The 17462-nt window shown below is 34.7% G+C and overlaps 1 protein-coding gene across 2 annotated transcripts in view; it reads right to left on the bottom strand.

Moving 5' to 3' along the window:
• Nucleotides 1-764: 764 nt before the first annotated feature.
• Nucleotides 765-17462, bottom strand: part of PHF6 (PHD finger protein 6) — a 51489-nt gene continuing 34791 nt past the window's right edge. For both annotated transcript variants that reach the window (XM_045538805.1, XM_045538806.1), the window contains exons 6-11: nucleotides 15737-15903; nucleotides 15427-15570; nucleotides 14297-14401; nucleotides 11345-11478; nucleotides 4239-4368; nucleotides 765-3910 (exon numbers count right to left, since the gene is read on the bottom strand). In XM_045538805.1, coding sequence (XP_045394761.1) covers nucleotides 4239-4368; nucleotides 11345-11478; nucleotides 14297-14401; nucleotides 15427-15570; nucleotides 15737-15903 — 680 coding nt within the window. In that variant the 3' untranslated portion in view covers nucleotides 765-3910. The remainder of the gene's footprint in view (nucleotides 3911-4238; nucleotides 4369-11344; nucleotides 11479-14296; nucleotides 14402-15426; nucleotides 15571-15736; nucleotides 15904-17462) is intronic.

Below are 17462 nucleotides of genomic sequence, written 5' to 3'. Positions count from 1 at the left end.
AACCAGCTGTCGATGGTTTCAATAAGCTTAAAGAGACCACATAACTCCCCATCTCCATATTTTTATTGTGGCAATTAAAATGAGACTTAATGGATTTTAAACACACACAGGCATGCATGTGCTAGGCGCTACTAGGTAATATTTGCAGCCAAACACACCATCCCATGTCCCCGCATTAATCACAACCTGTTACTTGATTTTTTTTTCCTCTGAGTAGTAATGCAGGTTAGGAATTGTGTGTATGGAATGAGCATATTCTACTCATTAAAACTTTCATTTCTGCCATGGACATAACAAACCTCAATATATGAGCACTGTACGAGAAGTAAGCTGTCCGTGGTAATGGGAGTAAATTTAAATCTATAAAGTAGAATCCCTTTATGACAAGGATATTAATCCCTATTACCAGTCAGACAAATTGTACTAGGAGTTTCGGTTTACTTTCAAAATCACCTTCTAACTAGGTCCCAGAGGACCCAATTTAAGCCATAGGTAACTGAACTATATAATGAAAGAACCAAAATGTAATGCAGTTCTATTGTACTTAAGAGATTGCTATTTCTCTCCACGATAAAACCTTTATATAGTGAAACTCTGAACTGAGTTCAAATTCACATTTTTTCTCCCATATTTTTTGAATGACAAATTATTAAACAAACTAGGCATTTCACCTTGAAATAAAGCAAGATTAAAAAGAACACAGTACTATTGCTATTATCAAATCAGCTTCATTATACATTTTCACAAAAAAGACATACAAATAATGAAATTCATAACTCATTTATTGAATGAATAGTATATGCGAGAATACCAATAAAAGGAAACTAATACTACAAACTACAATTTTGAAAATAAAGCCAATATAACAGGAACAAAATATACATAACATGAGAGGAATGTTTGATTTTTGACCCATAATGCATTCCTTATCTTTACAATTAACCTAAATGTCTGTCAGAACAAAACCGTATACCTTGGTCTAACTTTAGCGCTTTTTAAAAAAGCAACAACACTCTAGAACACTTTTTCTTTTGCTTTGAGATATTTGAGATTCACACATTTGTTCAAGTACATAGATTCTGATTCAATAGTAGATCTACAGATTTCTTAATATCTTGAGTAGCATGTACTTCTGAGCAAGTACTATCTGAAATTCTAAAATTGCTGATCCTTAAAATAAAATTTATTTCAGTTGTGGGTTTTTAATTAATTGAGATGAAAGGAAAATTCACCCCCCTTCCCCCCTCCCCCCAGGAACAAAGAGTTCTTATTAAAGTATAGAAACTCAAGTCTATCTTTCTACTCTAAAGAACATTTCTTACTAACATTTCTGGTAAGGCAATAAAATGCTCCAGAATAATCTTCAATATACGCTTGCAAAGATTACACTGTTTAATATCAATAACAAAAAAAAAAACAAGAAAAAAAAAGAAAAAAGGAAAGAAAGAAAAGACATTTCAAAATTTCAGGCTAAAATATGCATAAAAGACAGTTATGGCAGTATTTTTTGAAATGATGTAAATGTTATATACTTATCAAATAAGGTCATGCTTATTAAAACTACAGGTAAGGACTTAAGAGATGTACAGTAAATACACTGCTGAGGTCCATTTTTCTAAATATTAATACCACAATGTAATTACTACCCACAAGATGATGATGCTACTTGGGAACTTAAGTACTGTACAATTTTTACATTGTAAGGCACTTTTACTCAGCATGTGATGAAAACATGATTAGAGAATCAAAATATTAGAGGTTTACAACCAAAAGCGATTTTTCGTGTGACTTTGATTTACATTTCAATTTTAAATGAAAGATTGTTTAGCCAATCACACCACAGTGAGAAAAACAGGTAGTCAGCCACTTATCTAGCCAACCAAAAGGTAAAGTGCTATTCTGGTTGGCAGTGGCAGAAAAAGGGCTGAAGAAACCCATACAAATTCATACATTTTACTACATAACAAATCCATCAACTGACAGCTATAGTATTTGAAGTCCTTTACATAATTATTGACTGGCCATGATTACCCCTGGCACCTTCCATTTTTCCTAAAAAAAAAAATGATTACAGTAGTTGTCCAAAAATGAAGGAGCTCTGTTGTCCCATGGGTAAGTCTATGGCACACAATGTAAAAAATGATCTAGACACAGTGATTTAAAGATTTTAAAAAATAATGATTTTCAAGCTGTTGTAAGGAAATAAAGTACAGATCCTTTGGAAAAGTCACATAGCTTGGTAAACAAACATCTAGATCTGTTCTTGCACTTCAAGTCATGATGAATTTTGAAAATTAATCACATACACACAAAAAACCCAATGTCATATTAAGAGCAAAAGGAGAAAACATATAGGGCAACTCATTACTAAAGCTAGTTTCCTTCTAAAAATAACAATAAAAAATGGTTAAAATAAAGCAAGTATTGAGTCCCTTGATTTAAGTAAATGTGTGAAAACACACTTGATAAACGTGATCATAAGGGACTAGCAATTACAAAATCAATAATTAATAAGCACAGTGTAATTTTCCACCTGTTACATTTTTAAAATGCTGTTCTATCAGCTGCAGAATATCTCAATGTATAGTTAATATGTTATTTCTTATTTGCAAATCTGCTTTATTGTGGTAGATTAACTAATAATTCAGAAATCAGAATCCCTCCCCTTGGTTTGAGGTGCTATGGTAATATTAGGCAGACCACAACTAAAGTTTTTTTGGTTTTGCCATAAAGAAATATATAAATGTGCTTCAGCAGGTAAGTGGAAGAAAACATCACTAGCTAGAAATGCCAGTGTGAAAATCCTCTCTAAAAAGCTGGGTTCTTAGGCTTTCAGAAACAATTCTGATGATCAATAAAACACTGAGCCCTACCAGAAGAAAAGCAGGGCACAAAAGCCTATTTTATAGGTAACCAAAGCAATGACTGAAAACATTTAAAATATTAAATATAGTTTCTAAAATAGTGGTCACAAAATTAAAAATAAATACTGTTTTATGCAAAGACTGTTTTTTACTCCTACAGCACACGAGACCTCCTTACATACTTTGGGCCAATATGTAAAGTGTTCCATACAACAGGGCACTTGAGAGGAACAGGTTTGGGACATGGTATCTAAAGTCCTTTAGTGAGTGGTAACCCTTTAAACCTTAAAGAGTTTTAATTTGCTGTTGCCAGTTGTTAGTTTAAACTTGAAAGGATTCAATCATTTTGCCAGAAGCCCTCTGTATGACATGGAAACAGAAGAGGTGTACTGTCATGAGAATTTTGGCATAAGCACTGGAGCTCATAGCTTATAATCACCAGTTGCAGTTGCCTGAGTCCATGCTGGTCAGTGAGAACAACTTTAAGAGGAACCAAATGAAAAGCTTTAGCATACTTCTTGGAAGAGAGTTTTAGCATGTGCTGTCAAAGCCAAGAGAAAAAGAAGGTTCTCTTCATTTCTAACCTCTATTACTTGAGTGTTAAAAAAAAAAAAAAACACAAATTACCATGTGTTGCCACCAGTGGCACGTTTGCATTGTAAAGTAAAATTTGCTTATGCTTTCCCTTGAGTATGATTCCACTAAACAAACTTAAACACTCTAAACAGAACTTTGTTCAGTCCAGAAATATAGCTTAATCCATTTCAATGTCTGCTTTAACTGTTGACACTATACACAGGGTTAATAGTGTTTCAATTGCTTCCCAGAAACTGCAAACTACAGCTACGTAATATCAACATGTCAAACTCAGCCTTCTAGTGAAGGCTCATAAAACAAACAAGACATTTTAGGCAGTTCAATGAAGGATCTAATAGTTGGGCAGTAAAAAGTTACAAACCCTTTTTGATTTTAGAAAACAGTGAAAAAAGAATAGTAGTTATGGATGTCTTATTCATTCTCAGTTTTCTAACTCTGTCCCATTGAACCTGTTTAAAAGATGATAAAAAAATGTAAAATATCATGCTTGAGGGGCACACAATCAATATAATGTTATTGAGGGGTGAGAATATCTTACAGATTCAACATTACAACTACATTTATTCATAAAGTGGATAGCTTGTTTTTACGATTACAAAATCAGCTAGTTTTAAAAAAAACTACTATGCAAGCCTACAAAATCCTCAGCATTCTAATAACATGCTCTTAATTAAGTATCATAGGATTAAAAAGCTTACTGCATACCATTACTTCAATGTGTATTTATCAGTGTGTATTGTATCCTGACAACAGATCCCATATAATTAACTTTCATACCTAGTTTCCATTAAGTTGCTGCTGAGTTAGTTGTTGCTGATCAATTTCTACTTTTCCCCGGCTTTTATTCTCTCGTTCCTCATCTTCTTCATCTCTCTCATCATTTCCACTATGATTTTTACAATACAGTCTACAATGATGAAAGACAAAAATCTCAAAATGCTTTGTCATTGTTGATGAGAATACATTCATGCCATTGTTAGTAGGTGAGGTTGGTGCCTGTTTAAAATATGGGTTTCCTCATCCATACTTAAAAATATTCCACAATTAGTTACAGGACTATGTCTATCTAAAATATAGGAAAACATACTATAACTGAGATAAAAGTTCATCTGAAATAAAACCTTTGGTTTAGGATGACAGTTATATGGCAATTCCTCATTTTGCTCAATGGAATTAAAAGTAAAGTTTTTGACCAACTTGAAAATAACAACTTTCAAGTATATGGATGAAATAATCAAATTCTATACATTTGTTTCACATATAGAATTTAAAATCACATTTTAGGAAATATATATTCTATATATACTGCTGCTTTCTGCTCACATTTCATGAAACAATTTTACTCAAACCCTTCAAATGCCTTTTCATAATTAGTGTTCTGGCTTTCACTAGAATACCTTTCATGAGTCACTCAACAGTTTTCTGGCACTGCATTTGGCTACATCTCTCTTAATCTAGACTGGTCCCTCCAGCTTCTTGTTTTCTCACGACACTGACTTCTTTGGATGCAATCAGGTCAGACAGCTTGTCAACTGTAGCACACTCTGGATTTGTCTAATTGTGATACTGTTTTATTTGGTTCTCTCTCACTCTGTATTTCCTATAAACTGGAAATAAGGTCTAAGGGCTTGGTTAGCATCAAGTTCAACATTTCTTTTTTTAGTCCACTTTTTAGGTGATCCTGATACTTCAGGAAGCATGCAATTTCAAACTGATGCTGTGCTTGATCATTTGGATAAGGTGGTGGTGATGGCCAGATTTCTCCATTGTAAAGGTAGCTTTTCCCTTTAAAACTAGATACTAATCCTCTGGGAGGCTGAGGCAGGTGGATCGTTTGAGCTCAGGAGTTTGAGACCAGCCTGAGCAAGAGCGAGACCCTGTCTCTACTAAAAATAGAAAGAAATTAGCTGGACAACTAAAAATATATAGAAAAAATTAGCCAGGCATGGTGGTGCATGCCTGTAATCCCAGCTACTCGGGAGGCTGAGGCAGATGGATCGCTTGAGCCCAGGAGTTTGAGGTTGCTGTGAGCAAGGCTGACACCATGACACTCTAGCCCAGGCAACAAAGTGAGGCTCTGTCTCAAAAAAATAAAAAAATAAAAACTACATAGTAATCCCTGGAGTGATACTTTGATACTATGCTGTTCCACAACCTTTTATTTGGGTATATACACTGTACATTTGAAAAACGATCCTCCTGCCTCAGCTAGGAGGTGGCATGCGCCACCAGACCTGGCTAATTTTTCTATATTTAGTAGTGACAGGGTCTTGCTCTTTTTAAGATTGGTCTTGGACTCCTGACCTCAAGCAATCCTCCTGCCTCAGCCTCCCAGAGTGCTAGGATTACAGGTGTGAGCCACCTTGCCTGGCCAAAATTCATTAAGTTTTTAATAAAAGCAGTAATGTAGGTGATTTGGGGCTAAGAAGGGTAGGCTGATCTGAGCTCAGTTTTAAGTCAATTATACACAAGATAATAATGAAAAAATGCTTAGAAAACATTCCCTGGATGCCCTTTGTGGTAACAAAAGATAAAAGATGATCATACAGGAATTTCACATGTCACAAATAGATGATCTAAACTAGGTCTAACATTTGAGTAGAATAAAAGGCAGGGGTGGGGTTGGGGGGCACAACAGTGGACAACAATAACAACCGACTTCAATCTAGTTTTGCTCATTATTTTTCTTTTTAGTCTTAACATATTTTCAATAGGGAGAATTTGTACTTTTCAGATGCTACACATTGGGAACTATCTCTCTGTTTTTAATCATATGGGACTTTTACAGGACAACTTATTGGCATTCTTCGACAAGTAGGGGGAGAAAGGAGGGAGTACAGTAGGAATTGCTCCATATTAAAATAGACTTAAAAGACATATCAAATGCAATCGATGAACCTTGTATGTATCCAGATTTGAAGAAATTAAGTCTAAAATGACATTTTCAAGACAATTGGGGAAACATGAAAATGGATTCAGTATAAGATGATACTAAGAAATAATTGTTAATTTTACAAACTGTGATGATGGGATAGTGACTAAGTAAGAAACAACCATACTTTTAAGAGATACATAAACTGAAGTATGTAGGGATAAAATGACAAGAGATCTGGGACTCTGCTTTGACATACTTCAGGAAATACAACAACAGCTAAAACAACTGTGGCAATAACTTGGTAACTGCTGATATGGGAAGCTGTTATACTATTCTATTTTTGTTCATATTTGAAAATCTTTTCAATAGAAAGTCTCCTCTAAAAGGACAAGTGCTTTGTTGTTAGAACAAATTTTAATCTTTGTATGTCATTATTTTTCATTTGTAGATTATTTCCCATAGGCCCTTATGTGCCCTTTACCAGTCTAGGCACCAAGTTCAGAGGTGTCAACCAGTCAAACAAGATCCCTTCTGTCACAGAACTCACTTTTCTATAGTGAGAGACTGACATTTAAGAAAAATTCATATTTAAATACTTTTAAAAGTACAATAAAGACAATGAGGGCCAGGCGTGGTGGCTCACGCCTGTAATCCTAGCACTCTGGAAGGCCGAGGCGGGCGGATTGTTTAAGCTCAGGAGTTCAAAACCAGCCTGAGCAAGACAAGAGCGAGACTCCGTCTCTACTAAAAAAATAGAAAGAAATTAGCTGGACAACTAAAAATATATATAGAAAAAATTAGCCGGGCATGGTGGTGCATGCCTGTAGTCCCAACTGCTTGGGAGGCTGAGGCAGGAGGATCACTTGAGCCCAGGAGTTTGAGGTTGCTATGAGCTAGGCTGACACCACAGCACTCTAGCCCGGGCAACAGAGTGAGACTCTGTCTCAAAAAAAAAAAAAAAAAAAGACAATGAAACAGGATAAATATAAATAAAAATCATTATATACTCCTCCCTTGCCTTTTGCATATGAATATAGGCAGGATCCAGAAAGGGCTGGTAAGCAACAAAAGCCGCATTTAGGAGAGGGGAAAGCCAATTCATTCAGAAATATTCCTCCTTGCATTTCCTCCTATTTTTTTTCATTCTTCTCTCCCCAAACTACCTGCATATGTACTCTTATTTGAACTCAATAGTCTCTGTCTGGAACTCATATTATAAGCAGATTTTAGAAACACCTTTCAATGTGAAAAAAATTTTTTGAAAAAGCAATTCAAACCATCATGGATCCCATGCAAATACTTTTGCTTAGAGAGAGTCACTGAAACATGGTTTTCTAATAGTTAGAAAGTAAAAACAGGTTGGGTGTGATGGCTCATGCTTGTAATGCTAGTGCTTTGGGAGGCTGAGGCAGGAGGAGGATCACTTGAACCTAGGAGTTCGAGACCAGCATGGGCAACACAACGAGACACTGTCTCTACAAAAAAATAGAAAAATTAGCAAGGTGTGGTGGCACACACCTGTAGTCCCAGCTACTTGGGAGGCTGAGGCAAGGGGATGGCTTGAGCCCAGGACTTTGAGGTTGCAGTGAGCTATGATACTGTCACTGCACTCTAGCCCAGGCAACAGAGTGAGACCTTGTCTCAAAAAAAAAAAAAGTAAAAACAACTTATATGTCTAAAAAAGAACCAATAAAACAAACTGATATACCCATATAATGGAATATTATACAATCATTAAAACAGACATAAAACTGTTTAATGTCAGAAACAAAGTCTCAGATAAAGTGGAAAAGAGATTATAAAACAGTAGATATAAGAAAACCTTGTTTTTATTAATATATACATATACACAATCATACAAACATCTAGAAGAAAATATTTCAAAAGATTTAAAATTGTTATCTCTCGGTGGTCGAATTGAGGTTGACATTAAGTTTTTTTTCTTATCTATATATTTTTTTCCAAAATAAAAATGGATAATTATTATAATAAAAATGTCTAAATAAAGTTAAAATTTAAATACAATAATTCTTCACATAATTTGATTTGGGATGTTTAAAATGGGCCTGTTATTTTAAAATGTTAATGGCTACTTTAAATAATAATATATGGCTCATGAAAATATTCAAATGTAACAGAAGTATATAATGGAGAATATAAAATTGCTTCTCCTCCTCCATCTCTATGCAACTAACGAGAGGTAATAACTGGTAAGTTTGCTGAATATGCTTCCAGAGAATTTTCTATGTATACAAAACATACACACACAATGTAGAAGGACACCCCAAGGTTGTATGAGCAGAAAGATGGTAACTTGGGCCCCTGAAGACACTGAAAAACTACGTACCACATCTGGACTGCTTTCCTCTGCACGTCTTTTAGGTGAAAAAACAACCCTCTATTTTGTTAAACTGCTGTTTTTTTCCTGTTATATAAGGTAAACCTAACCATTACAAATAGAATATTATATCACATTTACTCTTTTAGATAAAATTATCAAAAAAATTGGATTTGATTAAAATTACATTAAATTTATAGATTAATGTGGTGAGAACAGGTATCTTTTAATGCTGAGCTTTCCATCAAGGTACATAATATTATTTCACCATTCATCTGAATCCTTTGCAAAACGAATTTTTTTCTTTTTTTTTTTTTTGGAGACAGAATCTTGTTCCGTCACCCTGGCTATAGTGTGGTGGTGTCATTATAGCTCATAGGAACCTCAAACTCCTGGGCTCAAGCTATCCTCCTGCCTCAGCTTCCCGAGTAGCTGGGACTACAGGCACTCACCACCATGCCTGGCTATTTTTTCCTATTTTGAGTAGAGACAGGATCCTGCTCTTGCTCAGGCTAGTCTCAACCTCCTGACTTCAAGCAATCCTCCCACTTTGGCCTCCCAGAACATTAGGATTACGGGCGTGAGCCACTGCATCTGCCCAAAACGCAATTTTTTTTAAAGATATAAAAGGTTCACCTTTAGTGTGTGTATGTATGGGGGCTGGGAACGGTGGACATTTTTCCTTTACATTTTCTAACTAGTTATTACTGGAACTGTTTTTCTTAAAGTCATCTCATATTCAGCAACTTTACTGAGCTTTTGTTAATTTTAATAAATTCAGAGGTGATGCCTTTGGATTTTCTTGCTAGACAATGATATCAATAACAAAGATTGATCATTTTATTTATTATATGTTTTTCTTTCTTTTCTTGTTGTGCGAGCTTAACCCACCAGAAGAGCATTAAAAGTAATGCAAGTAGTTGGTGCCCTTGTCTTGTCCCTAACCTGAATGAGTGTATTTAGCGTAACGGTTCTCAATTACAGGTAAACATAAGAATCACCTGGGAGTCATCGAAATACACAGTTTGGGCCTCAACCCAGACCTACTGAATTTAAATCTCCATGGGTGGGGCTCAGGCATGAACATTTTAAAAGAGGGCTCTATCCAAGTCCAGGTGATTCTGTGGCTCACACCTGGTTAAGAACCATTGCTTATTTACTTTAACAACAATAAACAAACTATTTGCTGTTGTTTTCTCATAAACACCCTATTAAGATTCCTAGTTTACCAAGCATACTCTTGTTATCTTACTTTAAAATTCAGAAATTGATATTGAATGTTATCAAATGTATTTTCACCATCTATCAGGAAAGTGATAGGATTTTTCTTTATAAATATAATAAATCACATTAATGTATTTCCTAATTTTGAACAGTCTTTAAATTATTAGAATACAGAGCTGGATTTCATTTATTATTTTATTTAGGATTTGTATATATATACATATTTATAAAAGTGAGATTGGTCTACAGTTTGTTTTTCTTTTGATGTATCTTCATTAGGTTTGGTATCACAGTTATGCAAGCTTTACAGGATGAACCAAGTAGTTTTCCTTCTCTTGCTATGTGCTGGGCCTCTTTAAATAACATTGGAATGACCTGTTCTTTAAAGGCTTGACAGAACTCATTTGAAAAACATTTGTGCCTTTATTATTAAACAAAGTTTGGCAAATTTTATAATACAGCAGTAGTACCTTATGCAGGCACTCAAATGACTAGTGACTGCTTGTGTAAACTGCTTTTTACAAAGAATACTAGACTACTCTGAAGTCATTGATTTATTGCATACTGGGCACATGACAGTAAGGAAGTGCTTTATAACTCTGCAAGGCAAATCGAAAGTTCAGGGATCCCTACCAACTTATTCTACATTTAATTAAACAAATGGAACCATTATAGATATACACTGCCACCACTAGCCCAAGGCAGCACAGGTAAGCGGAAGACCTATAAAAAAGAGAGTGACACACAATCCCAAATCTCCAAAGCTGACTCTCTCATCATCTTTCCAAGAGAATCTTTTGGCTTCTATCTTCACAACTACATCTTATTTTAAGCTACCAACAATTCTCACCTGGACCATCAGCAATGGCTTCCTAACACATCTCCCCATTTCCACCCTTGCTCTGTCCCACTGGAGAGTCTCACATATGCTGTTCTTTCTGCCTAGACCACCCCCCACAATGTTCACTTTTGTCCTTCCTATCTCAGCTCAAGCACTATTTCCTTCAGAAAATTCTTAAACACTCCCCACTATATACTAGGTTAGCTCTTCCTTCTTATATGCTCTCATAGCACTTTGTAACTTCTTTAGAGCACTTATGTAGTCTGTAACTGTCTGGCCATTTAATTAATAGTCCTCTCCCAATAGACTGTAAGCTTCAATGAGGACACAGTCTCTGTCAGTTTTGATCACTAGTGTATGCCCGGCTCCTAGCACATTGCCTGGCACATAATAAACATAATCAACATTGGATGAATGAATACTAATCCAGGGATATGTAGTCAGAGGAAAATGCCAATTGCCGTACTCATTCCTTATATAATGTGCTCAGTATTCTACACTTGATTAAACACCACCTAAGACTACAGATCAAGTAAACTAATACCATCTATTTAAGGGCGGTTACTTACTGACATGTTTAGGGAAATGGACAATTGTTTTCTTACTTGTAAATTCCTCGTGACATATTTTCAATGTATTTAGCTTTGTCTTGTACTCCACAGTGGTAATGATAAGTCTTAACACAGGCTTTTATTTCACATCCAATAGTAGCACCGGGCTGACTGCAAAGTGTACATTTCTGTTTAAGAAAAGAAAGAATAATCATAAGCAGTATTTCAAAGTTCATGCAACCTTATTTATTCTATTTTAGTCATATTTTGCATAAACATTCTAGTTTACAAAGAAAACAGCAGCCATTTCCTGTTGAAAAAAGTACATTGAACTTATTATACAGCATATAATTAATGCTGCAACTTAAACTATACTTGAGAAACTTAACTAATATTAAGTGATCCCCTGATATTTCCATTATTTAATATTTGTAAACCACCAGCTTGTTAAAAAACTGTATTAACCATCGGGGGGTTGACATCCAAATATAGATAAGATGCACCATAATACCCAAATACACAAAAAGAATGAATACTTTAGTGGTTGACTTCTTTCTACCCTTAGATCAGATCCTTTTCTCTTATAATTGGGGAAAAGAATGAGAAATCAGGAAAGCAGTCCCCCCCCAGAGAGGAAAAACGACAGAAGAAAACTAACAGGACTAAAATCTCTTCAAGATTTCTCAATATGGCCTAGATCAGCCTTGCCTAAAGAACGTTCTGAGATTTAAAGGCACCTGTTGAAAAAGGATTTCACAGTCAAGTAAGTTTGAGAAATGGTAGGTTATGCAGATTGCTTTATTGCAGAACTTCTCACCACTGCCTGTTCTCCAGGAAGGGGGGTAAGGGTGCAGGAGGCATAATAAAGTTTCCTTGGTTATTGAACTCTAAATGCACTTTTATTTTTGGAGGAGTGGGGAGCATCTTGATGGACTAATTTCCTTTGGAGCACACATGGGGGAAATGCTAGGTTAGTGTTTATCCTAACCCTCAGTGGTGCAGAGGTAAACAATAAGGTGATCAAGAGAATTGAAGTGTTATCCTAGTCACCGATTTGGACTTTAGCTGTATGATACATCATGATATGATGAAGTAATTTTTCCCTATTTTTTTTTGGTACTGTGTGTTCTGTTAAGAGTTTCATTTTAAAAGAGAGTAATCAAAGCATCAATAAACTGAACTGGATCTAAATGGAACAGATAATATCAATAATTTTCACACCTTCAAATATGCAGTTCCATAAAGAAAGGGTCATTTCTAATGGATGCAGACAAGGATCATAAATATCTGAAACCATTACATGAAAGACTGAAGGGGAACTTCACAATGAAATCAGACTCACCACCTAAATCCAAGGATCAGACATTGTGACCTGTCTGATGTGAAACAATATGGATGATATAGTTCCAACAGTGAAGTATTCTCACCCCCCCAAAAAAGTTGAAACTGAATCTAACCAAGCCTGTACATATACCTACCACTTTAAAAGAAAATATGGCGGACAGAGGAACAAGTTAAATAGTATAATGAAAAAGCAAACAGACAAAAAATGTGGGACATTCTACAGGACAATTCATTTTCTTCAATAAGTCAATGGCATAGAAACAAAAACAAAAACAATGCAGAAAGGGAGAAGGGACTGCCCTAGATTACTTAAGGGATATATAAGAACCAAATGTAACATGTGGTCCTCTGTTGGATCTTGAGTCACATAAATCAACCCTCAGAGATAGTTTTGGGACAGTTGGGGAAATACAAATATGAACTGGGTATTAAATGACACTGAGGAATTATTGTTAATTTATAAGATGTAATGACATTGTGGTTAGGGAAGAAAATGTTCAATTATTAAGAGATACAGGCCAGGCATAGTGGCTCACGCCTGTAATCCTGGCACTCTGGGAGGCCGAGGCAGGTGGATCATTTGAGCTCAGGAGTTCGAGACCAGCCTGAGTAAGAGCGAGACCCCATCTCTACTAAAAAAATAGAAAGAAATTATATGAACAACTAAAAACATACACAGAAAAAATTAGCCGGGCATGGTGGCACGTGCCTGTAGTCACAGCTACTTGGGAGGCTGAGGCAGGAGGATTGCTTGAGCCCAGGAGTTTCAGGTTGCTGTGAGCTAGGCTGACGCCACGGCACTCTAGCCTGGGCAACAGAGTGAGACTCTGTCTCAAAAAAAATTAAAAAAAAATAAGAGATACATACTGAACTATGTAGAGGTGAAGTGATATGAAGTCTGAGCTCTGCTTTAAAATACTTCAAGCAACAAGAATAAAAGGCATACATGAAACGAGTGCCGCAAATTCTTGGTAACTAATGAATCAAGGTGATGGATAGATGCGTATTACTAGTCTTTCTAATTTTGATATGTTTGAAAATTTTCACAACAAAAACATTGAAAAATTAAAGTCATTCCAAGCGACAATTGCTGTCTTAAAGAAAAGACTTTGCATTCCACTGACATTTTATAATATTTAGAAGCTTTAAATGAGTAATTAATAAAAATGTCAATATTTCTTAAAGCTACTTATTAATAATTCAGTATGTTTAAAAACACGAGACTAAGGCACATTTTACATTATTTTACAAAGGAAACTTTAAAGCTATGATAAATGTTTTAAGGGACGTAACCATTTATATGCAATTTAAACAAAGTCTTGGAAAAAAATTAAGCAAGCTTACACAATATAACATTTTAAACTTAACAAAGTTTGTCACATTCATATCCTCATTTATTTTATTAAAGGGCTCCCAAATACCTTGAAATATAAATCTTCTCAGTATAATTCTCTTAAGTAATGAAGTTACACAGAAAGAAATAAGTGTCAGTAACATTAGCATCCTTTATCATATTACAAATAAGTTAAATATATAATTTTATTTAACATATGAATGACTTTATATTCAATTTTTTGATGACTGGATAAATTTGAGATATGTTCAAAATTTAAAGCAGAAAGTCAGGAGTAATGTTACATAACAAATATAAAAACCACAGACCATTCTTTTTCCTCGCTTGATCTCCTGAAGTACAGTTTTAATATCAAAATCTCCAAATTCTGCTCTTGATGTTGTTGTGAGCTGGACCGTGCCAGAGGAAAACAACTAGAGGAGAAAAATGCAGTAATATTAACACTCAGAATCCTTACGAGAAAAAGATTAAATAAAATAATAACAAATGTGTTATACTATTTTAATTTCCTGAGAAAGATGATTTTACCTCAATAATCAAGCACTAATTCAAATATTTTTAATATATTCACATGTCTGATTAAAATATAACCCCAAATATAGACACTGAAATCAAACTAAGATTGCCAGTGTGCAGCCAAGATTAAATAACCTGCTTGAAACAATGAAGATTTCATCCATGTCACCCTGTTGTCTCAACTGTTTTACATTTCCACAAAGTTTTAAAAAATAGCTTAAACTGGCAAATTTCATCCATAGATACAGATCAGAATCACCTGGGAATTTTTTCTTCCAAAATAGACAGGTCTAGATCTACTCCATGGGGTCCTAGGTGCAGATATTTTGGCAAAACCTCCCCAGGTAAATCTGATATGCACTCTGGTTAAGAACCTCTGATATAAATAACATAATTTTAAAAGCTAATCATAAATGGGATGAGTAATTCAATATAACCTAACTCAAAAACATTCATGTGTACCGCAAGTCAGGCCTGGATCTAAGGATGCTAAGATAAACACTTATCCTCATATTATTCTTATCTTCAAGAAATTTGAGAGTCTATTAGGGAAGATATGCTCATAAATGAATAATTGCAATACAGTATGTTAAGTACTAGAACAGAGATATTTATTAGGTTATAGTAGAGGCCTAAAATATGTTTCAGGACATGTTTATAAAGCTGAAATTTCACACTTATGAAATAATTAACTATGGATTATCTTGATTATGGTAACTATAATTAGAATTGCTTCAAATCCTACTAAAACATAAAAGCTATTATTTTTCAAAAGCTAAAGTTTACTAAGATTTGGGATTACCAGACATACTATTCATAACTCTAAAACATTAATGCTGGGGGTAAGTGCTATATCTGGTTACTAGCCAAATGATTTTCAAAAAACTTGGGCTTAAAAGAATATAACAAGAATCATGCTTACCATGCACTTATAATGTGCAGCTGCCTTCTTGGCATTAAATATATGCAGTTTTCCTCTTGCTTCATTTTCTTCCTCCCCTACATGACAAAATCCACATTTAGGCCTGGTGTCACTAGGGCTGCTTCTGTGTGGAGATCTATCTCTCTGCAAATATAAAAGAATAAAAGAACTTTAAAAAATCCACAAAAATATGCTATTAGTATTTCAAGTTTATTTAACATTTCAAATGATGAACTTTACCTATAGACACAGTTTAAATGAAATAGTCATAGTGCTACAAAAAGTAAGAATCCAACACTTTTCTACTTACATAGGAACTACTTTCCATTTCATCTGTTCCATGGGAGGATGTGGACCTGGTATCTTCCGACAGCCCTTTCAGATTAGTTTTTCTTGGCCTTCCTTTGCGACTTTTCTTTTTATTTTTAGGTGATGAGGGCTCCAGTTCATGTTCATTAAAACTTTCTTCTAAATCAGCTGCTTAAAAATGAACAAAAGCTTTTTATAGACCAATCTTAAAATGAACATTAGTTCCTGGGTCCTTAGCTTTATCCTTATAAACTGTCTCCAGAAATGAGGAGAAATGGTCTGTGGTATGTTCAATATAGCAACCTAATGTTTCAGATAAATGTAAAAAAAATCAAATCCAAAAAAACAGTTTAATAAATTAATATGTAGAACTAGCTCTTGTATTATTTCTTTTAACTACACGTTTCAAAGAGTTTTATATCACACTGTTGGTGAAATTAGAGAACTTACCTAGAATATAAACTTACTATAACTTGGAAAACTAAGTGAAAATAAAGTAGGTATATCTGCGCTAGCCAATCCAGTAGCCAATACTAATAAGTGGCTTTTAAGAATTTAAATCATGCCCGGTGTGGTGGTTCATACCTACAATCCCAGCACTTTGGGAAGCCAAGACGGGAAGATTGCTTGAGGCTAGGAGTTCAAGACCCCAACTCTTATCAAAAACAAAAAGTTAGCCACTGCTGTGTAGTCCTAGCTACTCAGGAGGCTGAGGCAGAAGGATCGCTTGAGCCCAGGGGTTTGTGTTTACAGTGAGTTGTGATCAGGCCATGCCACTGCACTCCAGCCTGGGTGACAGAGTAAGACCCTATCTTCAAAAAAATTTTTTTAAGTCAGTTATAATTAAATAAAATTAAGATTTCAGTTTCTCAGTCACACTGACCACATTTCAAGAGCTTATTAGCCATATGTGACTAGTTGCAACTCTATTAAATAAACAGCACAGATAAACACTTTCCACCATCGCAGAAAAGTTCTGGACAGCATAGCTCTTCAAACGAAAACTGAATGAACAGATTCAACAATGAAGTCATCTACAATTGAACTAACTGATCAAATAATTAAATAAATATTAAGCATAAAAGAAATTTCTAGCATAAGTAGTAAAAAGCTATATTGCAAGTTAGTTGTGTATACTTTAATGGATTAAACAAAATTCATGCAGAAATTTTAGAATTGCATTTATCAGAAATTTGAAAAGAATTTCTATCATTAATGGAAGGTGTTTCATTCAGTTATTCACTACAAATATTTTATTTATTGAGGGCATACTGTACCCAAAACAATGTATTTAGTGTTAAAAAAGGTATAAAAACCAAGTGTTCACTTGTCTTAGGGTCAAACTATAGAAAGTTTTAGGCATAGCTCTTCATTGTTTTTTCCTTTACCATGCTATTGATTATAATTCTAGAGACTAATTTCTCAATGAGAAAGCATATCAACTCCTATTCTCAGATGCTAATATCTTTCCTAATACTTTCAAGTTTTTTTTTTTTTTAGAAATAAACGCACATTTACTATGCTAAGAAAAGGGCAATTCAATTAGTATACTTGACTATATAAAAACTAAAGGAACTGCAAGTATTAGATTGCTTGTAAAAAAATCAATTTACATGAATGCAACTTCACGTAACTATGGCAGGATTTGAGAGGGTAAAGGGGAAAAGGTAAAAGTTACTGGATAGTGTTTTATAGGCAACAAAACAAATTCATGTGAATAACTCTTC

Source organism: Lemur catta, chromosome X, assembly GCF_020740605.2.
Source record: "Lemur catta isolate mLemCat1 chromosome X, mLemCat1.pri, whole genome shotgun sequence".
Classification (NCBI taxonomy): domain Eukaryota; kingdom Metazoa; phylum Chordata; class Mammalia; order Primates; family Lemuridae; genus Lemur; species Lemur catta.
This window is presented reverse-complemented; position numbering and strand designations above follow the sequence as displayed.